Here is a 24395-nt window from a genome sequence, read left to right on the forward strand (position 1 = left end):
ACCTCGGAAGTATTGCACAGTATCAGACGGAATTGAAGGCGCACTAACGTAAGTAAATTCACTGGCATCCGTAGAGTCCTATAGATCGTGCGATATGCGACTCCTGTTGGAAATGGAATAAAAAATAAATACATGAATAATTTGAAAAAAAAACAAACAAACAAACAAAACAAACAGATTTTTTTCATAACCGTTGAAGAGCGAGGCGACATCGAGGTTTAAGTTAGCTGAGAGTTCATCGATTTGAAACTGAACTTTAAAAAGATAGATACCTCGTTTGCAAAGTCGAATAATTTCGAAGGCACGAAGATAGCATTCTCAGCCACATCCGCCATCTCCGACTTTTGAATTTTAAAATTTTGAATGGAAATTCGACCTCATGTGAAAAACATCCATTGCCACCAAGTCTCACAAAAATGAACCAAACAGGTGCGAGGTAGCATTTTAGATCACATCCACCATCTTGAATTTTTGTATAATGAAAATTTGAGTTGAAAGTCAGGTTTTCCGTCAAAAAATGCCACCTGGCACCGAGTTTTAAAGAAATCGAACGAACAGGAGTCGCAGATCGTACGATAAACGCTACCGATCAATTTGCCTACGTTAGTGCGCCTTCAATTTCGTCTGATACTGTGCAATACTTCCGAGGTGGAATAGTTGCTCAGAGCGCCTTCAAGCGTATCGCCTCGACTTGATGGCAGAAGATCACGACTGCCGCCGTCAATACACTCCAGGACCTTTCTTGAAACTCGGTACCAGGTGGCATCTTTTGACGGAAAACTTGAACTCCAACTCAAATTTTCATCATTCGAAAATCCAGGATAGTGGATGCGGCCTAAAATGCTGTCTCGGAGCCTGCTTGATTCATTTTTGTGAGACTTGGTGGCTGTGGATGTCTTTCACGTAGAGGTCGAATTTTCAGTCAAAGTTTTGAATTTCAAAACTCCAAGATGGCGGAAGTGGCTCATAGTGCTATCTTGGCACCTTCGAAACTATCGAAAATTGGTAGGTATCTGTCTTTAAAAGGAACCCTCACCAAAAATCTCGGAAAACAATTGAACTTTTGAGTGGCTGTCAAAGAGTAAAAATATTTCATTCTCTGTGGAATATTTTAACGAAACGTCACTATGAGCTGTAAATTCTTAACAATTTCCAAAAATCGCCACAAGTTTTTGGCTTAAAGTCATCAATTTTAGTCTGAAGTAATCATCGCAATTTTGAAATTGTCGCTTACATTCTTACTCCCGGCGTTTAAGTCTCCAGAGATGTACATAATGACACTAATTCTGCTACTCGCATAGGTGGACATACTTGAACCTATGCGAGTAACAAAGCTACCTGGACAAGTTTAATTGGTAATATAGATGAGTAACTTCGCAGGTCAGCGGGCTGATTATTGAAATCGATAGACAAAGCGATAGACAAAGAATACATAGAGAAAATTGAGCGATCCAATTGGTTGAAATGGGTGATTGTTGTAGACCAAGGGAGAAAATGATGAACTGACTATACGATCCCTCGTGAATTGCCGTTGATTAGTCTATTACTCACTTCATTTCTCCATTATAACCACCCGCTTCCACTCATATAAACGACTCATTTTCCTGTTGTCTTCTTTGTTTATAGCTTTGTTTATCAATTTCAATAATCAGCCCGCTTCAGTTTGTCTTTATTACCAAAAACTCGGAATTTGCGGCTTTCATACCTGAAACGTAAGAATAAATCGGATAGCTCTACCTACAGACTGATTATTGAAATTTGTAGACAAAGCGATAGACAACGAGACATAGGAAAAATGAAGCAATCCCATTGAATGAAACGGATGATTGTTATAGACTAAGAAGGAAAATGATGGACTAACTATAAGTTTCCACGTAGGTTCCCGTTCGTTACTTGTCTCTTTTGTCCATCGCAACCACCTGCGCGCTTCCACCAACAGGATTGCTTCATTTTCCCATTGTCCTCTAAATCTATCTACGTCGCAAATGGAGAGACGTCGTCTCTCATTTTGCCCGAAAATATGTATGTATACAATTGAAGGCATTATGACTGGCCGCTCCCAACTTGTATTCGTCTGTAACGATAAACAATGGGACGCGCTTGCCACGGCGCCTTGATACAACTATACAACCTCGACGGATGTCCGTATTGCGTTCAAAAAATTGAAGGCGTTTTGACTTCCTACGCATAATACCTGTATTTGATTCGATCGACAAACGCGTTGGTCGGCGGTGACGGGGACTTGATGCGACTATTTAAGCTTGTTGGATGGTTAAATTTTGAAAATTCAGAAATCCAAGATGGCGGACATGGCCTAAAATGCTATCTCGGCTCCTGTCCAGCCGATCTTGGTGAAACTTGGCATCAGGGGGTATTTTCGGACGGGAAACTCGAATTTTGGGTCAAATTTTAAAAATTCATAAATTCAAGATGGCGGATGTGGCCTAAAATGTTATCTCCTATTTAAACGCGCATCGCCGAAAAATCCCAGATGTCGTCTGGTAGATCCCCTGAGTGACGGTCACATATCGACCGTGCGTTCCCTCTGGCTCGATCGATGTCAGTGTGCACTGACATGGATAACGGGCTTTTAACGAGCGAACAAATTAACAAACCCATCGGAATCACTTAATTTTCATTGAAATCACTGTTAGGTACTTTATTGGAATCGGAACAGTATTTAGAAATTCATGAGTATTAAGAGCGCGCTGGAAGGATTACGTGGTCAAAAGCGTGACCGTCACCTAGGGGTTCGTCAGGCTCCATTTTGACTTCCTCGGAGACGCGAGTTTAAATGGGAGCTCAGAATCGCAACTTCTAACTTGTTTTCCGTGGGTTTATAATGTTTCAAAAAATCGGAGAAAATTCCAGCGAACTGTGCGTACTGAATCCTCCAAAAAAATGCAAAAGTTAAAAATTACTGAATAACCTCATTGTTAAAATTTTAAAATCCAATATGGCGGATGTGGCCTTCAACAATAGCTCAATGCCTGAATCGTTTGTGTGAAGTTCGGTATTAGGGGCTAAAAATGACAACAGAAACTGTTTTTATTTAGATACGAAAATTTTAACATAGGTAATCAGCACATGAAGGGAATTCACGATCCGACGCTGCTAGGTAAACCACGCACCTCGACGAGGCGGTGTATTGTGAACGTAGAGTGCCATATATTTAAAGTTTACAAACGTGGAAATTTTCACATCTAATCCACATTCGCAAGATGCAGCGGGAATGCAGATTGAGGTTAGGTAGGTATATTTGGGCTCCCACCCCCTCCGGCCTACACAACCCGGTCCGTGCGCGTTACGCAGGTTTATTGGCGGCCATTCTAGACGTGCAGTGCGTTTGTTTAAAAAGGATATAGCATTTTCAGCCACATCCGCCATCTTGGATTTCTGAATTTTAAAAATTTGACCCGGAATTCGAGTTTCCCGTCCAAAAATACCCCCCGATACCAAGTTTCACCAAGTTTACACCAAGCTCTGCCGCGCGCGCGTCGATCGAGTGGAGATAGCTCCTTTTGATTTAATTCGGAATCCGGGTTAGCGCATTAAATCAAATGGACTTACGTGCAAAATCCCCTATATCTCGCTTAATATGCATTTTTTCGTAATTTTGGCAACGTGTGTAAATGAAGGAACTCTTCAGCTTTCAAACAAGCTAAAGTAAACCAAAATCGGTCCATTAGTACGGAAACGCCAATGGTTTTAGTCAAACTTGCTTTACTGAAAAGTTTGGAAATGGCGTTTTAGCGCCTTTTCGCATAAATACGTCCTGCTGAAGTGCGCTCTAGCTAGAATTGTATTTAGCAAATGGGTGGTTATTATACGAGGATTAAAAAGAAACAAGTGGTACGGAATAAAACAAAAGAATATGAACTATTCAAAACGATTATCCGGGAATCGGAACTTGGCTGATTTGAAAACGCCTTCAAATGCGGCGTGATACCGCACGCATTCCGGAGAGTTCAAATAGTTGTATCATTGCGCCTTAGGAATCTGACGGAAGATTACAATTGAAATAGCCTTCATGCACGCTGGGCTTGTCGATTTCCTGTGACATTTTTGCAGTCATGAATGCATAGCTTAAGTGTGCTCCAGCTAGAATTGTATTTAGCAAATGGGTGGTTTTTACACGAGGATTAAAAATAAACAAGTGGTACGGAATAAGACAATAGAATATGAACTATTCAAAACGATAATCCGGGTATCGGAACTTGGCTGATTTGAAAACGCCTTCAAATGCGGCGTGATACCTCACGCATTCCGGAGAGTTCAAATAGTTGTATCATTGCGCCTTAGAAATGTGACGGAAGATTACAATTGAGGACACCGCACCAAGAACAGCCTATAGGCGTATAGGTCGTTATTACGCCCATCCGCTTTTCGGATTCTACGTACCCTGGACTATGCTGGGGTAGCGATAGAATATAGATAGGTAACGGCTCGAGGTCGAAAAACCTTTTTTTTTTTCGAGTTAAGTCAGGCCTCTGGATCGATGGGTGCAAGAACGACCTATACGCGCGGCCTTATCATTCTCGGTTCGAGGGCGTCGGGCGCGGCGTGGCGCGGCGATAGTGATTGCTCGATTTTTTTATCTCATTTTTATAGATTTGTTTTTATTTCAGAAAAACGAGCTATTGAAATAATTTATTCTCCTCTCAAACTATCCATTCCTCCAAAAATGTATACTTCGCATATTGCCACCAAAATGACTGTTGGGCGTAATCAAGGCCTTTACACTTAAGGGCCTATAAGGTGCTAGTTACCCCGTTCTTTACTCACTATCGATATTCTTTCATTTTGCGTTAATCATGCGTGATTAAGATTATTTATACTTCATATCGCCACCAAAATGACTGTTGGGCGTAATAATGGCCTATAAACCGCTTTTTAAAATTAAATGTATTAGAGTGTATACCCGAAATGTATCGCAAAATCTACCCGGCATCCTTCAATAGAAGGATTCGGTCATCCAAAAACACCAAAACAGTGTACCTGCATAGAAAAGTCTGGGCAGTATATAAAAAACAAAACTTTAAATGCGTTTTTCTCAAAACGCGGTTCCCAGTTATATAGGCATTCCGGAGAGTTCAAATAGTTGTATCATGGCGCCTAAGAAATGTGACGGAATATTACTATTGAACTAGCCTGCATGCACGCTGGCCTTTTCGATTTCCTTTAACACCTTTGCAGTCATGAATGCATAGCTTAAGTGCGCTTCAGCTAGAATTGTATTTAGCAAATGGGTAATTTTTATAGGAGGAATAAAAAGAAACAAGTGGTACGGAATAAAACAAAAGAATATGAACTATGCAAAACGATAATCCGGGTATCGGAACTTGGCAGATTTGAAAACGCCTTCAAATGCGGCGTGATACCTCACGCATTCCGGAGAGTTCAAATAGTTGTATCATTGCGCCTTAGGAATCTGACGGAAGATTACAATATTACTGGGTGAGTGGGTCAGCTGATTACGGAGAATGAGAATGTTTCTCAGAATTCAACCCGTCCTATGCCGCCGTCTTCTCGGAATTCGCTCAGCGCCGGCGTCTAGAGTGGCGCCTACTATAGAATCGGCGAGCTTATGTTTTTTAGCCCCTCTCTTACATACTCTGCTAACGTAAGAAACATGAAACAGCAGCGATTTTTAACGAGGAATCTGAATCTGATCTCAGATTTTGGATATCATGCGTTTCAAGTATTTATATATACGATTGTTGAATTCCAAGGCTTTTTTGAACTATGTTTTTCTTACGCTCTGTTAAAACTGACATTTGCCAAAGCAAATCGGTAGGAACAAAAGTTTCGCGTCGAAAAGTCCCGCCGTTCATTTTAAAAATATTCAAAAAATCTGATAGACCCGCGCGCGCGTAATAGGCTGGTTTCCGTTTCCGGTGTTGGGAAACTAACCTAACCTCCTTTTGTTACCTCCCCAATTCCCACCCAAATGATTCAGATCATCAATCAATCGTACTTTCTACTATCTTATCAACTTTTTATCTAATTATTAATCGTTTCTTTCAATTATGCACGTTGATCGTGGATCATTCGGCTGCCCTCACAATTAATATTCTTTAATTTTGTGCGTGAATGTTGTGGTAATTCTCTACAATGACCGCCCTCCTGACTGCTGACTGGTGTCAGTACGGGAAGGATTCCTACATGAGGTACAGTATTAGTTCAAGTAAAAGACTGTTTTTCACGGATATTTTTAAGCTCTTGAGTCTCAAGAACTCTTGGTTGATAAGCATCGTTGGGCTACTTATCCTGCTACAGCAGAATCTAAGGGAGTCTCAATGCCGCTGGAAGGTGGTTGGCCTGCACTCGCCCTTTTACTCATGATGAATGCCCATTTTTTCAAATTGTAGATGGCACTGTTATTAATATTTAATTTGCTAACACCTGCCCTTTATTTTAGTGAGTTTGTATTGAATAGGGTTCCTGCTTCTACAGTCTATTCTACAGTGGCCTATGCGTGCACACACAAGACAGGCTGCATTGAGCAGAAGAGACCTAAGTTAGGTCCATTAATGCGAATATATCAACAAGATCAGATTCAAGGTTCTATGTAACTAGAAACAGCTATCACATATACCTTGAAAAGTATTGCTTACATACTGAAGCATAGATTGGAGTCTTTATCATCATGTCGACGGTGTAAGTCGGCAATCACATAACTCGGTTTATGATGTCGCAGATCTCCTGTCATACTTTATTTTTTCAAAGGAAAACTACTCAACGGCATTTCTTTGAAACTGCCGTGATTTTTCTTCTCTGTGCAAAGAAAATTCTGCAAAAACTTCAAGGAATGATGTCACTTTGTTCTTCTGAAAAAAGTAACATAGAGGCGGAGATTTTCAGACACCGCTAACAAAGTATGTGATTGCCGACTCACTCCGTCGATGTGTTCGCCTTTAATTAAGGTCCAAAAACATGGAGATGGAGCACTTGTATCCGAATGCTTAGGCGAGAAGTGATGCAGCGCCGATGCTCTGCGCTTGTGTAGGTGTGTAAATGATCGCAAGAATTTATGCAAGGCTTGAGAAAGTATCAAATATTGTTTTTTGAGTCGCATTAATCCACCATGACCCAAAAAAAGCCTGCTCTCAAGAAGTCTTGACTTGCACTGCTTTAAAGAAGTCTTGTACTAGTATGAAATCTTACTTCGACTTAAATTCAATCGTAAAATCACTGAAGGTATATTTGAAGTTCATTAAGTCAGTGAACGAGTGGGTTGTATAAAAAGTTGTTACTCTATGAAATATTTGTTTCAGCCAACAAAACGTTGCCAGTTAATTGTCATAATTGTACAGTTTCGGATAGGACAATGAAATTTAGAAAGTCGGTGATTCCAAGAATTTAGATCTAAAACGGGCGGAAACTTTACAATATTCTAGCATCATTTTAGCTTCAAAGTGGCCCTGTTCTTTTGACTTTCACCAATTTTTAGCATGACTTTATTTTCAGCTGTTTGCGCTCTTTCCTATTTCTTTGTGAGGTTCTAAAATTTTGCACCCAAAAGGTAATAAATAAACCAATTTCTTTTCCCAGAAAAACGGAAGTATACTCCATGGACTGGTTGAATGAAGTGGATTTAGATACTTCCATTCTCACCCCTGCACCATTTGGTGGTCCTATCGCAGTCAGGCGTGATAGATCGAAATTGGCAGAGGTTAAGTTTAGTGGCAAGCCAATTGTGACAGTCTACACTGCGTCTGGAAGGAAACTTGAAACGTTTCTAGTAAGTACCTAAGCATTTCTTTTTAGAATGAACCTTTCTAAACTTCCCTGCCACAAATGAAAACTGCTAATTTTAATATTTTCAAAGCTTCTGCCCTTACTGGCTAACACTTTCGACCTCCGAAAAAATTGAAACTGTCGCTGTCTTTAGTGTGCAAACATGGAATTAGATGAATGTTTCAATTTTTTTCATTTCCCAGATTCCGAAGGAGGCTTACATCTGGTCAAAAAAATAAAAACCAAATTTTTTAAGTATAGAAATCAGTAAGCTCACATCGTACTGTAAAACCTGTACTCCTAAAAGAATCAACTAAATATAAAACTGTAATAACAGGTATCTCATTTTTTTAAATCCAATCTCCGCCTCAAGTTTTTTTTTTTCCAAACAAAGGAGTACCAACTATCAATACCTAGATACTTGTTGCTTAAAATGTTTTCAAAATGTTCTTCACACAGTGTGGAAAATCAAGGAAATTTTCAAGAAATGACGAGGGTTTTTTGATGGAAAAAATAAACTGAGACAGAAAGTTTGCAGTGTTGCAAACTGAGATTTGCGTTTTTGCAGTTTTACTGCTGGATTATTCTCTCTCTCATTCAAGTTTTCATCTTTTTTTGCAGGCACTTCACGATCTAAACTTTGCACCAGTGTTTGAGAAGTTACATTATTCTAATTTTTTTTTGTACTTAAATATCACAACTGTGGATTTGAAGCTAGATTACCCTAATTTGACCATTAATCTCTGCCGTTTCGTTTTTTCAGTGGAACAATGGTAATATCGTTGAGACGGGCTGGTCATGCTCTGATGAACTTCTCTTCATCCAAGAAGACGGCTGTGTTTTGACTTATGATATGTTTGGAAATTATCAGCATACGTTTAGCATGGGGCAGGTGAGTTTTCATCATGGGTACAAATAGTTAGTGAGGGACCGCGCAACCAGCTGTTGGAGACCAAATTGTAGGCTTGTCCTCAAAATTTTGGACCCTGTCAGATTGGGTTTTTTTTTTGCGGGGGGGGGGCGACTTTTGTCTACTCCTGCAAACAACCTGATTTGACAATTTGTACAAATCAGGGATTTAGAGCTGAGGTTTGAGGGAGCATCATAAACGGAGCCGCATCGGCGCGCTAGGCGGCGGCCCGGCGCGGACTTTCATGCCGCTTCGATCAGTGCGCCGGGGGAGCGCATATGCCGTTGAGGCGGCTTCACCTGGTGAAGCCGACTCCCGGCTCCTTTTCTGATGCTGCATCAGTTTTGATGCTGAGTCCAGCATCAAAATTAGCGGCTTCAATTAGCAGACGCATCGGACGCCAGCGCCCCGGCGTGGGCCACCGCGCCAATGGGAAACGTAAACAAAGGGGTGTTCCGCGAATTCATCGCCGAGTCCGAGGGTCGCGGTCTTCTGGGACAGCCCCGTCGGTAATTAATCTGGGTGGCGGGTCCGAAAATTGAGGCCGTATCGGGCCGCAAGCCAACGGTCCAGCCTCAGAGGCTGAGGCCCATGTTGGTCCCTGAGCCAGCATCAAACCTCAGCATCAGCGCTTGAGGCTGGCTCGGTCGGCTCTCCAGCATCGGGCTTCAATGCCCGAAGCCGGCGGCCGGCAGGTTGAGCGCATCAGGCTCGGAGCCGTATGCCCGAACGGCCGCTACCTGGGCATACGGCATTGATGCTGAAGCTACGAGTCGATGCTGTACAGCATAACCTCATGAGGCGCCTCAAATGCCTGGTACAAATATCTAAATTAAAATTGCCAATCAACTGAAAATTTTGACACTTGATCGTTCGTGAAAAACCTAACACATTCCAGAAAATTGTGGAGGAATTTTCAAAAATTCTGTATGCCAGGAACTATTTCCATCCCAGGGTTTCATCGATACTAAATATTTTATTTTACAGCTTCCTTTATACTTTTAAACCGAATATTTTCAATTAGAGTGTCTATTTAACCTGGAAAAGTATGTACTCATTTATCAAGGTGATCCCAGAAGTATCTTTAAAGTAAGTAGAAGCAATTGGTGAAACTTCGCTCAAAGTCTGGAATTGACTAGAAATGGTAGCTCAAAGGCACTTGCTGAAGAAAAAACTTTTTTTTGGAGAACAAGTACTTAATTTGTGTCATTAGCAAAAGAAAGCACTGGAGAAGCACCACTTATATTTGGACCGCATTTTGAAATTCGGAACTATAGATTCCGGCTCATCTGAAAAAACATTTATGTGCATAGGGAAACTAATGGCACATACATTGTTTTTAAACCAGGCCGGAATTTATAGTCCCTAATTGCAAAATGCAGTCCATTTATAATTGACTTTTTTGAATTTAATATCAGTAGAAATTCTGGGCAAGGAACAAATGCTTGAGTATTAAATAGAAACGACAACTTGAAACATGTGAAAATATTTTAAAGCAGCTTGCTTTCACACTAAAACTATAGGATTTAACTGCAAATGCAAATTTGCAAGTTGTCGCTGATGATGATACCTATTTTATGTGTACTTCCTTCAATTTCCATCCCATGCCATAGTACAACTTTTCTCTTTTTCCATTTGCACTAGGAGGCTCAAGAACTCAGTGTCATCGAAGGTAAAATTTTCTCAACATTTTACGGAAGTGACTCAATTACTGGCGTGGCCGTACTCACCAAAGCGTATCGAATCTTCATAGTCAGTAACGTAAAGGAACCAAAAGTTAGGCGGCTACCTGTGATACCTGGTAAGTTTCTATATCAAGGCAATTTGTCAGAGCCTCTATTTTAACATCTCTTGTACATACTTTTTTTTATGTCCTTGCAATTTAGATTTCATCAAGCCAGTGAATTAGTTGCACTATTTTTGGAAAGCCCTAGTTGTGCCACTTCGAGTTAATTTTTAAGTTGAATCTACCTTAGAACCAATCAAACATCGAAGCATTGAACAAATTTTGCCAAATTACTGATTTTACTTTGAATTTTTGACCAAAAAATAAATGAGAAAGATTAGTTACGCCTTTAAACACAATTCAGCTGTTTCTCTCCAAAAAAATCTAGCTTGTAAACCCTAAAACAAAAATAAAAGTACGATAGGTAAAGCAGAATATTGTAGAGAGGTCAGTTATAGCGATTACATACTTTCAACTTTATTTTAGGGTTTACGTCATAGAATCTTTGAAACAAAACAGCTAGATTATGCCACTTGGCGCAATCAATCTGTTTTAGGTCAAGCAAAACCAGTATTTTCGCAAAATGTTTTCAGTATCTTAATGTTTGCTTACTTCAGCAATAGATTTACTTTGATGGTTGTTCCTGTCTAAGAGGAACATGTTAAAAATTAATTTTAGTAACCAATATCAAAATAAGTTCAAATTTTTTACGTGAATTTAAAAAAAAAATATAACTCCTGTCCTCTTACTCTCCCCTTTTTTTTAAATTGTTGCTATACATTTATTCAAAATCAACCCTCAATTTTCGTTGTCCAAAAGAAGGAGAAGTCAAGAGAGGAACGGATAGAAGGAAAAATTATTTTGCTCTTTCGTTTTGTTTCCTTTTTTTCTTCTGATGCATTTACTTTCAAAAGAAATATGGAGTTGCTTTTTTTTATCTTCCTCCTTTTCTTTTTTTAAACGAAGGAATGTGAAAGAATTTACTCTATAGTCATGCTTCTTCTTAATATTATGTTTTTCTTTAGGGCCTAATGTTAGACCTAATGCGTGGGCTGTCATTTGTAAGGACCGGCAAATTCTTGTTTTAGTCGCAAGAGGTCAAGAATTATATTTACTCAATCCTTCAGAGCCACAAGCAATTCAGCAGAAATATTTGGTAATTTTTCTATTGATTCGACTTTTCATAAGCTCATAACCTCTTTGATCATCAAGGTCCTCTTTGTAAGTTCTGTTTTCTAATTTTTCAGTCCATAAAAAGATAACTGAAAATTCAAGCAGAATGGAGTCAGACGCTTTTTAAATGAAGGGAATGATTATGTTCTGGGTACTGTTTCTGGTGAGTTGAGCTTTGTGCAAAAAAGCTTCACTCTAATAAACTGAATGAGATATGAAGGGAACCAAATAATGGCTCATCGTAGGACAGCAGTGAGCTTGAATCAGCAAGATTAATGTAATTCTCACTGCTTTTCAGTAGTTGGTGGTCAAAATCTTGACTGAATTTTATGACTAAAGAAAGAATCTTGTTCTAATTTATAATTCATAAAACATACAACCTTACAATAGGAGTCTTGTTTTAATTTTAAATCTTCTGAGGAAGAAGAATAGCTGTGCCTTTAATGAAAATTATATCAATCGAATCAAACAAACTATTTGAAGGAAAGTGTAAAACCTAATTCACACTATCAAACTTTCCATTTAACTCTTGAATGCAACTTGTAATGAAAAGTTGGATAGTATGATACTGACGCGAGAAAACGATAATATGACGAAAAATTGAACGGGAACTTTCGGATGAAAAATTTGATAGTGTGAATGGAGCTTAAAAACTACAAGATACATTTGAAAATCGTACAGGTATTTGAAGAAGCCCTTCAATCAATATATTCCTGGCCATGAATTGGATTCAAAATTTATTCAATTTGTATGATTTTAAAATTTTTCAGAATATTGATTCAATGAATATTGGAACAATGAGAATTAGCGTTTTAAACATAGCTGTCTCGCAAGATTATTCCTGTGTTGCCATGCAAACGGATATGGGTCAGATATGGATAGGATCATCCGATCTCGACAAGAATTACAGGATATATGACACCAGAGCAAGCCATCCTTCGAAACAGCTTGTTTGGTAAGCAGTTAACCCTGTGCAGCTATTTGTCAATCTCTGGAAAGATTTCGTAGATCAGAAAGGTCTAATAGTTTCACAGCTATGCAAAACTGCTTTTTTGACTGTTGCATTACATGTAAAATAAACAGGGTTGCTAGTCCGAGAATTTCAAAAATTCAGAGAAAATGATAAAAATGTCAGGGAAAAATCATTAGGTCACCTTTATTTTTCATCTAGAATGAGTTCTACGTTTCCAACAACAAATTTTGCCTAATAACTATTTCTAATTATGTCTTTTTAACTATCTGGCATTTCTTCAATTGTCAGAGAATTTGATCAAAATATGTCAAAGAAATCGGAGAAATGTCAGCAAAATTAATTTTCTAACTTCTGTGGCAACCTTGGATAAAATGTGATGATGCAAAGCTTGTTGCAATAATCGAAAACTTGGATGTAAAATTTGCTTTTCTTTGTTAGCGTTTCAAAATAACCACCATTAAGTAATCTCAGTTTGTTTTAGGAAACTACCTACTCATTAAGCTTGAAATTTGTGCTCAAGTTATCCTAAAATCATGAAGAGTATTCAGTTTTTGGCAAGCTCTGATGATGTAGCCTGGTTCGAGTGAGGCTGTTTGCTGATTGATTGATCTCAGCATTAAGCAATGTCTCGCGACATCAACTCGATTGTTGGTTTTGATTGGCTGGATTTTGATTTGCTTTCTCTCCAGTTAGAAATATTTTGTTGAACTTATTTATAAACTTCTTGACTTTTTCATGAAATTGTATGCTAGAGAAGCTAGACTACAACCGGACTACAACCCTGCAAAAACCCCTTGCCACTGCCCCCTCAGAGGTAGTACTCATCAAAAAATTCAAAATTTATTACATAATATATCAGTTTTTTTAGTCTATCTATTTACTCATCGTATTTTAAATTTGCTCTCTACCAAGATTGTTACTACTTAATTCAATATAGAATATGTATTCCACATTTTTCAACAGGTGTGGAACATTTGCTGTTTTGGGCGTATGGGATTCGAAAGTAACTGTGATTGGTAAATTGGATCATTCTTTAAATCTGAATTTCCCGTACGATTGGCCGGTGCACCTAGTCCAAGAAGTTGACTGCGTGCGTGTCGTTTCAACCTTTAGCACCGATATCATCCAACAAGTTCCTCTCGTAGTACAAGAAATTTTCAGAGTCGATTCTACCTCACCCGGCTCAAACTTGTTTGAAGCTTCAAAACAGTTTCAGGTATTTATTTCTCTCTTAATCTTGATTGTTCTCTTTTGAAGCTCAAGGTAGTCATAATTAGACCAGTAACCCAAGACTTAACTAACATACCTCTTTTTTTTTAAAATTAGAGTAAGCTTTCAGACATTTCTTTTTTTAAGGCTTGTATAGCCACTTATAGAACAAATTATAAGCTAAAACTTTTTCAATCAAAAGCAAGCCTAGAAAGCTACAGTCTTCATGAAATTTTAAAAATTTAATGAAACTAATCGCTATTATTTTTTTTTTTTTTTTTTTCAGAAACAAAGTCATCGAGCGGATGACTACATCCAGCAAGTCAAACCAGATTTACAATTAGCAATAACTCAGTGTATTCAAGCAGCTGGACATGAGTTCAACCCTGTGCATCAGAAGATGCTTATCACAGTGAGTTCCGTTTGTCTACAAAGCACCTTAAATAGAGGTCCGCCGTAATTTCAGGATTTGTGTTGATGAAATACCTCTTTTCAGTAACTCAATTAGTACTTGGCCATTAAAATCTTAAATACAAAAAACAAAAATTTAAATTAACATCTTTGTCTTTGCAAAATAACAATTTAAAATTGAAGAATTAAATGCTGGAACAAACCATGTCGAGTTACGATGACTAGATAATGGCAGAAGGTTTGAAAATTAACCTCAGTGGTAGGCATTTTTTTTTTTCAATTGCATCTGGCGGAAACTATGGAAGAAAATAGCTCTTTAAAAATGATTTGTTTTTTTTTCTCGTTTCACAGGCTGCCTCCTTTGGGAAAGTTTTCTCAGCTGATTACAATCCAGAAAAGTATGTTGAAATGTGTCGAATATTGCGGGTGCTCAATGCTGTCAGAGATCCTAAAATCGGAATCCCCCTGACATACACGCAGTATCCTTTTTTGCAATTTTATCATTTTTTTTCTTGTCACTTTTGATGCTGTATTATTGTATAGTTTCTCTGTCAGAATCCGGGAAAAGCCTGAAACATTCAGAAATGCAGGAATTTTTTGTATTGGCAGAAGTCATCACTTTTTCAGAGAATTGGGGAAGGGAGGGGGACAAGTAAAATTTAGCGACCCATTTTAATTCGTTTTTAATTTTGTGATCAGAGAATAGTTTCCCTCCCAATAGTTTGTTAAATAGAATGTAGAATGTAAAATATCTCTCCTATGTGAAATTAGAGAATATTAAAAGATGGCAGGAGAAAATCTTGGGAAATTCTTGTTCTCTTGCAAACCACATGAGACGTCATTTAACCCCAAAGACAGTTTGGATTTTCGTACTCTCCAGTAGGTATTTCTTTCGTTGTAGGTTTGTCCGACAATACCCTCCTAGATAGGACTGAGAGAAACACTTAGCGTGTCTTGATAAAATTCTATGATTATATGAGAGCAATATTGTCTCATGTACAAATTTTTTTCATCTATATTTTTTACTTGAAGAAATTTATGTAATTTAATTCTCTTTTACGTTTTTTTGTAATAAGTCTTGCACTATTAAAGATTGACTCATTAAATAATACCATCAGTCTCCTCTTCAACAGCCATTATTGGGTCTATGATTTTTGCAGATCGAATTGGAGTTTGCTGTTTTCGTTTTTTATGAATTTCTGTATATCGCCCGATATATAGTGTGTGTGGTGGTTTAATTCTGTCTGCACAATAAGTTCACAGACTTTTCTTCAGTTAACTTATTTTCCAATTTTTGCAAATTTTTCCTTAATAGTTTATCAGATTAAAAGAATACCTAACGGTGCCTACTCTCCTGGACAAATTAATTGCAAGAAGACAGTATTATTTAGCAATTCAAGCAGCCAAGTATCTACGGCTGTCTGGAAAAGAAGATGGTAGCCACATCCTTGCTCATTGGGCGTTTTACAAGGTGAAAAGTTTACTTGTCTCGGCTTTCTCTCAAATTGCACGGAAGTTCCATCAAATGAATTTCCTTCATAATGGAACTAGGGGAACCATTTGACTTAAATGCCAGTGAAACAAGATTCATGTAAAGCATTGATTTTTTCCGGATTACATCACTCAATGCACAGCAAGAGTTTAGAAAATGCTTAATTTTGTGGTGTGGACATTGCTGTAAGCAAGTAAAAAACCAATTAAAAAAAAAAAAAAAATAGACGTGGATTTCCTGCATTGCAACTTGTCAAAATTTTCAAAGATGTCTTTCGTGTAGATAGGAAACTCAGCAAATGTCTCGGAAATAATAAAACTGGAGAATTCCTCACAGAAAAGTTGGAATTTCTGGGTCCCCCCAGGTAGGCGACGGAGAGGGCGTCCAGCCAAACGGTGGGTAGAGGGCATCCTTGAAGAGATGGAGAGATGCCAGCTTCCGGAGGATCTCTACCATGACAGATTCCTGTGGAGAATAGGCGTCGCAGAGCGCCCTAGTGCGCCGTAAAAGCGGCTCATACATACATAAAAGTTGGAATTTCTAGGCACATCATAATATGTAGCTCAACATATGAAGCCTATTCTGGCAGACAGTGAGGACAAAATGCCAAACTGCTTGAAACAGTTTTGTGTTGGGAATTTCTGCTCCCATGATTTTCATCCAAGCCTGAGAAGTTAAAGAAAGTCTAAAATTTCTGATGAATTTTTTTTTTATTAATATTCTTAAATTAATTCATGATTACCTACTTAATATTTTTTTCATCCAATCGAGAAATAGTGCGAAAGCTGACTATTAAACCTCTGAACAAGGTATTAATTGAGGCACGGGTATCTCAGTTTGCGATATCCAGACATCTTGTCATAATTTATTTTCTAAATGGAAAAATACTCAACGTTACTCCCTGAAAACTTCCCCCATTTCTTCTCTCTGTGTGAGAAATCTCTGGAAATTACAAGCCATTTTGTAGCTTTGTTTTTCTTCAAAAAATATCAAGGGGAAGTGAAAATTTTGAGGCTTTGTAAATAAGATACAAATCACCGCAGATTCACCATTAAAAGGAATTTGCATTTTTTGTCAAATGTTGGTGGGTGGCCTCATATATGATCCTTCCGAGACAAAATCATTAAATGAATTCGTGTTTTTAACTATCAGGTGAAGCAGACGTCAGTCGATAGAGATACTATAGCTGAGGAAATAGCTAGTAAGCTGGGAAACAATCCAGGTGTCTCGTATACTGAAATCGCAAAGAAAGCTGCGGATTATGGCCGAACACAACTAGCAATCAAGGTAAAAATGAAAGATTCTGAATAAATGAAAAGTCGAGCAGCTTTAATCGAAATGTGTCATCAAATAAAAAATTTGACAGCTCATTTCAAAGCTTTCCCAACCAATCAGTTTGATGCTTCATAAAAATTGGGATTTTCAGGTGACGCAATGTAGTGCCCATTTTGTCATAAATAAAAAGCAGAAATGCATGAGCTGATAAGAGATTCTATTTTAAATCTCAGTTCAAAGAAACAACTTCAGTTTGATGAAAAGTTTCTGTGTTTTCTTTGGCTCCCATTAAATTTATAATTCAGAAGAGCCTAGTTCAACTTTGCCATATTGTTCTATAGTTAGTGGTCTTGCCAGTATCTTAGTTTTTGTCTCAGTTAAGGTTTTCGGCCAAAGTGATAAGAATTTTAAATTCCCTGGTCTATGACCAGAGGAAATATCTATTTGAAAGTACATTAAGGTATTCATCAAAATTGGACTTCATTTTGCAATTAGGAACTACAATTTAACTCATTTACAAAAGCTTTTGTCTGCATATGGAAACTTATAGCACATACGTTGTTTCTAAAGTGAGTTAAAAATTGTTGTTCCTTGTTGCAAAGTTTAGTCCAATCGTACTGATTGTATTGCAAAGGTAGGTAGTAGGTTTAAACTCTGTAGATTTTTCAATACATGTCACTTGGTCTCCAGTGTGATATTTGTGTTCCCCGACTGCTGAACTTGTGTCAATTGAAGCATTCTTCTATGAATCGAAACATTTTTAACAAGAAAATTTCCTGTTACATTGCCTGTTGCATCCTCCTCCCCATTTGATTGATTCCCACCAAAGTATTGTATTTTGGATTTCAACCTGTCATATATTTTTGTGTTCTATTCGCTGAAACCAAAATTTACCTGAATATCTTGTTACTAGCTTTTAGATTATGAGCCGAGAGCATCGCTTCAGGTTCCTCTCCTCTTACGCCTAGGACAAGACCGAACTGCCCTTCAAAAAGCTATCTCCAGTGGAAATACAGATCTAGTCTACACTGTTTTGCTGCATCTTCGTGATAATATGAGTTCTCTTAGAGAATTGCAGGTATGTTTACAAGCCCAAGCATGTTGTCTATCTCATTAGAGCCTAAAAATATTATTGTGTATGGCATACCTTGTATGAAGTACAAGTTTTGGGATGTTTATGTTAACTTGTGATTCCGGCTCCAAAAGGATTTGTGGCAAGCCTAGGCTCAGAATCTTTAGTTTTTCCATGTATAAATTCACAAATTTGATTTTAAGTAGATCCAGAGATTAAGGATCTTTTATAGGCAAAACCTGGGCGAGGAGGGGGGGGGGATTAACGAGACAGAGCATCTGAGTTCCTTGTCAGAGTAAAAAATATTGAATTTCGGCTCACCTTGAAGACCACCAAACTTTTTTGTGTGTAATTTTCCCTCATAGATGGCAGTATAAGCCCCTATAGTCAAGTATCTCAGTCTACAATATAATTTTATTGTTTTTCTTTTTTTTTCTTTTTCAAACTCGTTTTGCGTTTTTTTTTATCGCTGGTTTTTGTTCCAGAGTTTGAAAAACACCAGAAATCAAAATTTCAATCAGAAATTCAATTCTTGAGTTCTTCCAATTTTATTGATGTCAAATAGTCGGTTCTGGTCTATAGCTTAAAATCTCCTGAATTATCCTCTGCAGTCTTTATTACTATATATCAGCTTAATATGAAGCTTTTGCAGTCTTGAAAATTCTTGCCACGGACCATCTCTAAGAATAATCAGAAGAATATAAATTTCAAAATAAAGGATCACATTTTCTCCATTACAATAACCATTTGCAGTGGAAGGATCTACCGCATATTCCTTTTCTTTCTAACAGTTCATTTACCTAATCAATAAAATCTTAGGGTCCTCGTAATGACCGAGTTCTGTACGAATTGATTTTGTCTAGTCAAAAGCAAAGGGTTTGATTTTTCAGAAGTTGACCAGCATTGAGTGACATGTGATGTATGAATTGTGTTTTATTCAAATAGCCGGCTTTTTTTGTTTGCAGATGGAGATTCGAAAATTTCCTCTCGCGCAAGCACTGTATCTGAAGTATTGTAAGGAGCACAACAAGGATGCCTTGAGAGATATTTATTTACAAGAGGACGATCATCTGGAACAAGCTGCATGTTACATACGAGATGTTTATAATCCAAAGGTTAGCTATTTTTCTCCTTTTTAAGCTGACTTCAACCCATCCATGTAATTGTATTTTCCAAATTACTCGACTTCAATTAGTCCATGTATTTTCTAAATTACGCGACTTCAATCAGTCCATGTATTTTTTGAATTACTCGACTTCAAGTAGTCCATGTAGGTATTTTCTAAGCAGTGTTCGAAACTCACCTTTGAGTTTCAGGAGCCATGTGGCCCATCAAGGTCAATTTTTAGGGGCCATTAAAGATTTTTTAGGGACCAAATTGACTTCTTGCCTATATATCATGGCGCATTGAGTGGAAAGTTAGAATCCGGTGCTGTGCATTTCAAAAAAATAACCAAACAGAAAAATTAGGATTTTTTTTGAGAGAAGGGGGAAGGCAATTTTTAGGGGCCATGTTAGTGCAGAGCCCTCAGTTTCTAGGCGCCATGACCGGTTTCTTAGGCGCATTTTGTACAATGGCGCCTGTGAGTTTCTGACACTGTTTCTAAGTCACTCAAGGAATATTAATTTCATACCAATATGTTGATTTTTTTCTTTATTGGCATCTTCTGAAATAATGGACTAAATCATCTAATCCTATCAGTTTTTCACTAATCCATGCTTGCTATCCATCCATGCATAAATCCCTCCTTTCTTGTTTTTCGCATTGTATTATTCTTCATTCTTCTTCTATTGCATTATTTCTCATAACATGGCCAAAGCATTTGCAAAGTATGGTTGCTAAAAAATAATATTTCAAGTTATCAAATAGAATTCAAGGGAATTACTTTAAAGCAAAGTAACATTACAACATTTCTAATCTTTTTTTCCTCCCTCTTCTTTCTATAGAATGATCTTGCAAAGCAGGTTGTGCTAGTATCTGCTCAAGAAGCGTATAAGCGCGGTAAAAATGATCTGAACGCAGCTCTTTGTGATGAGCAGCTGCGACTTCTGAACCACCAGAAAAGTCTCGAAGAGAATTTTAAGAGAGGTTTTGTCAATTTATCATTACACGATACGATCAAGACTCTTCTAGAAATAGGAGAAGTCAAGCTGGCTGATAAACTTAGGAGTGAATATAAAGTTCCTGACAAAAGGTTAGTGGCCATTATTTCTTTTTCTTCTCTGCAAAATACATTAATTATTTCTCGGTCATGAAGCAAATCAGTTAATTAACTACAGGCAAACCTTACTAAGTCAGAACCCGCTTAAGTCGGAAACCCCGCTAACTCGGTGTCAACGGCTGTGTCTTGTTTTTTCGTCTTGCCAATATGAAGTCCATTTAACTTGGAAACCTTGTCAAGTCGGAATGAACCCTTGGTCCTGATGTCCTCCGTTTTAGTAAGGCTTGACTGTAAACTAGAATCATTGTTTCAACTGAAGCGCTGGGCGCAGGAAGGGCATTTCTTGGTTGCAGTGTCTCAGAATCTCCTCTAATGTTTCATCAATGATAACTAAAGCAAATAAATAGAATTCGTTGAAACTTTTACTATATTTCTTTCATGATTTTACAATGCTGGAAAGGAAAAGTTTCCGAAAATTTACTGAATATTTTCCTCTCAAATATAATATCTGTGCATAAAATGAATGTGCTTGACTTGATTTTTTATTCTGGAGGTTGCTTGAACCAAAGTATCACTAATACTCATCTTTAATGAAGAAGAGAATGTATTTCTGTTTAATAGTAGCCTATTCTTGTGGACACATCTGTCTAGGAAAGAAAAAAGTATAAGGAGTAATCTTCGACGAAGGAGCATCAGTGGAGGTTTATAAGCTCTTTATGAACCTAGATCCCCTGAATTAATTTTTTTCCCCTAGAATGAATAAGATTAATTTTGACTTTGAAATAATTATTACAGGTATTGGTGGCTGCGAATAATGACCCTGGCAGCCAATGATCAGTGGAGAGACTTAGAAAATTTTTCGAAGTCCAAAAAACCACCCATTGGTTTTGAGGTTTGTAATCCCTTCTTCCTCCTCTACCACCTTTCTTTGCTTGTCTTTTCTTTAGACATTTCCGTCTAAAGAATTGATCCCTTAAGTTTTCACCAATTGATTTGGGAAACCTTGTAGATTAATTTCAGTTTATGGAATGTCTTGAAAAAAGATGTAAAAGTTTTATATGTTTTCATAGTCAGTTTACAAGTTTGTTCATTATTTTTATGATTCAAGATGCTATGTGTGCAGAAATTTGTATTCCCTGTTTTTCTGTTATCCTTTACATCAACAAAAAGATATTGGCTGTACCAGACTATTTTCTTGTAGATTTTTTTTTTTAAAGCGCTGAGGTAGCTATCATTTTACAACTGCCAACATCATACTAAGGAAGACTAATATGTATGTGAGCATCCTATTCTTGTCCAAGTTGAAAAAAATCGCTATTTTTAAATGTGTAGTAAGCATTCGTTTCCTGAAATTGTCCCCTACACTGCACACTACATGCAATTTTAAGGGAATATTCCTTAGTTTTCCAGAAATTGGGTGTCTACTTCGCAGAAAAAGTCCAGACACATTGAATAAGCACAGTTTTTGAGAAGTTTGAACAGGAGTATAGAAAATGTAAGGATGTGCTGTGTAAGTGCCCGTAGTTCAATGCTTTGTGTTTTGGGTCATTTTTGCTCAAATTTCTATCACCTCCATTTTCCATTCTCTGAATCCGAATTTCTCAGAATTTTGTGTTTGCTGCTTAAAGCTATAGCTAACCATGCTTTTCTTAATTTTTAAAGAAAACCTCAGATCTGTATGTTTCCCCCATCGCTAAATATTGAAGATTAACAGTAGTATTTGTTGAATGTTGAAGAAAATCTGCTATTTGAGTGTCTCTGAAAATAATTCTATCCTTTATACAGTTAAAGAAGCGTTTCATTTGAAGAAAAATCAAGAATAAAGTATAGGAGAAGCAAAGATTTTCAGAAATTCCCTTAATAGAAATTTTTGCAAAAGTAAGGAGAAGCAAAGAATTTTAATGATCTGATATCTGTAGACACCCTGAACAAACTCATACTTTTTTTTAAAAAAATAGGCACTGTATAAAAATTCATTTAGCAGTATTCCTTATTGCCCAAGTACCTTCCCTCTCAACTGATCACTGATTTTCTTCTTTCAGCCTTTTGTCGATGTCTGTCTGGAACGTGGAAAACCTGAAGAAGCCCAAAAGTATTTTAGTCGAATTAAAGAGGAGAATAAAGTGAAATATTATATCAAGCTAGGGTAAGAATCATCAAAACGTTTTTGCTCAACTTACTCTCACAAAAGCCTTTTGGGTTTACATCACTCATTCATAGTTTGATGTAAGACCTCCAAGTGGAAGGAACTTGGTTCAGTAGAAAATAGCAATGCCTATCTTTCTTAAACTGTATTAGCCAATATAAATTACACAAATTTGGCAAGCCAGCCAATTCCAGGAAAGATTGGCTTACAAAAATTTGTTTTTGATAGTTTTTGACAAAAAGAAAACAATGAGTTTGTTTAATTCTTTAAAAAAATTTCCACTGCGGAGAAGTAACACTTACTTTTGTGGTGCATGTCAAAAATTTGTTCAAACGAAGCTGGAACACCTCCAGCCAAATATTTCACCATGTAGTGCACAATCGGCTGCAAAACACCATATCACTTTGTCTAGATAAAAATTTCTCTCCCCCCCCCCCCCCCCCCACTCCCCTGAAAATCCATTTCCTCAGCTCCAAAATCCGTTTCCACCTTGAGAGAAATTCCACATCAATGACCAAAATGCAAAACCACGTATCTCTCTTTTGATGTCTCAAAATTTTTGCTCTTATTTTTTTTTTTTCAAAGAGAAACAAGCCAACTGTTAGCCTGATATTCACGCAGTATATTCTGCTGACAAAAGAAAAATCAAGGAAATATTCAAGGAGTTCCATCGATCAGCTTCCCAAAGAAGAAAATAAAGTATGACAGGAAGTCTGCATTGTCACAGGAGATTGGCTATTGACATACTCTTTGGTGTCATTTTCTATTGTTATGAACTGTCTTTAAAACATGCTTAATTAAATTTTTTCTTGTTCAGGATGCATGAGGAAGCAGCAAAACTGGCTTTTGCTCAGCGTGATCGAGAATCATTGCGGTTCATTCAAGCCAAAGCAGATAAATCTGTTGCAGTGAAAATCGCACCATTACTAGCTGCTCTTGAAGAAAAAAAATGATTAATTGTAAGACGTACCATACTCAGGTAATGTTACCCACATTAGAAGACGGGACAAGATTATTTTTTTAGGTTTGGGAAGGTATTTCCTCAATGTGGAGGTTCAAATACTGGACATTTTGGTAACACACCAAAACTTTCTGAATTTAGTATTTCTAATCAAATGGTCACATTTAACAAATTATTTTTATACTGAGGTGTAAGAAGTTCCAAAACAACAACTTTTTCGTGTGATCTGGCGTTTTTGCCTCACAGCTCTTTTTCGAATTTTCATTATTAGAGAAAGAAGAAAAATGTCAATGTCTGTAGGTAGTTCATGGCACTTATGAAGGCGATCAGAGGCATCCCTCATTTTGATAGAGACGTTTCCAATATCTTTCCATAGGTGTTTTTTGATGAACTTAACTGTGGTAGCAGGGATCAATGGATCGTTCACCTTGACTAGTATTGTTTCATGGGTTGTGGTCGCCACTTCTGGGCAAAGTCAAAACACAGCATCAATGGGGGAAAAAAAATCGGAATAATCATTATAAATGACCTTATCCTTAGGTACCTCCTGTATTGCAGCAATGCCGAAAGTGGAAAAAGCCTCTGCCATCATGGGCTCATTATTGACTGTCCAAAGTAGCAGAAGTTGACAATGCCTTTGGCTTCCGAGAGGGGAGCGGTTTACTCCCTTCATGATGGATTGTACCGTCTTTAGAAGTATAATCTGACTTCTTACCTTTGATATCTTCACCCTCTCTAATAGCCTTTAGCACCAAGGTAGATTCGATCTTCTCCCCCAAGAAAACTCGTTTAGTCGCATCAGCACTCTTCAAAGCAAGAAAGCAGGCAACAAAACTCAACATGCACGCCAAACACATGATTGGAGTATGATTCCAAATGAACAGTCGAGTTGTCAGATAGTTAGCCGTCTCCAACCATGCAGCGTTAATGGAGGCATACCCACCTTCCGGTACACATCTGGTTGTGCCAAGAATTGTCCTGTCTTGACTAGTTTCGTTGAATATGTGGGTTTTAAAGACATAGAACTTCCCTAGAGCATTATCCCATTTCATTGAACCATGTACACGAATGGTCGCCTTATGACCAATGACGTCGCAGAGATGGTGACCAGCCATCCAATTAGCCATCTGGTCAGTGTCGGAGAAA

At 37.7% G+C, this 24395-nt stretch overlaps 1 protein-coding gene across 1 annotated transcript; it reads left to right on the forward strand.

Moving 5' to 3' along the window:
* The first annotated feature begins 5914 nt into the window (after nucleotides 1–5914).
* Nucleotides 5915–24049, forward strand: Vps16A (vacuolar protein sorting 16). Its single transcript, XM_019046838.2, has 17 exons — nucleotides 5915–6170; nucleotides 7555–7744; nucleotides 8504–8632; nucleotides 10295–10451; nucleotides 11402–11532; nucleotides 12320–12504; nucleotides 13486–13738; nucleotides 14018–14143; nucleotides 14494–14621; nucleotides 15466–15613; nucleotides 16787–16921; nucleotides 17823–17987; nucleotides 18947–19096; nucleotides 19928–20175; nucleotides 20938–21034; nucleotides 22185–22288; nucleotides 23106–24049. The coding sequence occupies exons 1-17, from the start codon at nucleotides 6115–6117 to the stop codon at nucleotides 23239–23241; spliced, it is 2538 nt and encodes an 845-aa protein (XP_018902383.2). The 5' UTR covers nucleotides 5915–6114; the 3' UTR covers nucleotides 23242–24049.
* Nucleotides 24050–24395: the final 346 nt, after the last annotated feature.

The sequence above is a fragment of the Bemisia tabaci genome, chromosome 8 (genome assembly GCF_918797505.1).
Source record: "Bemisia tabaci chromosome 8, PGI_BMITA_v3".
Classification (NCBI taxonomy): Eukaryota; Metazoa; Arthropoda; class Insecta; order Hemiptera; family Aleyrodidae; genus Bemisia; species Bemisia tabaci.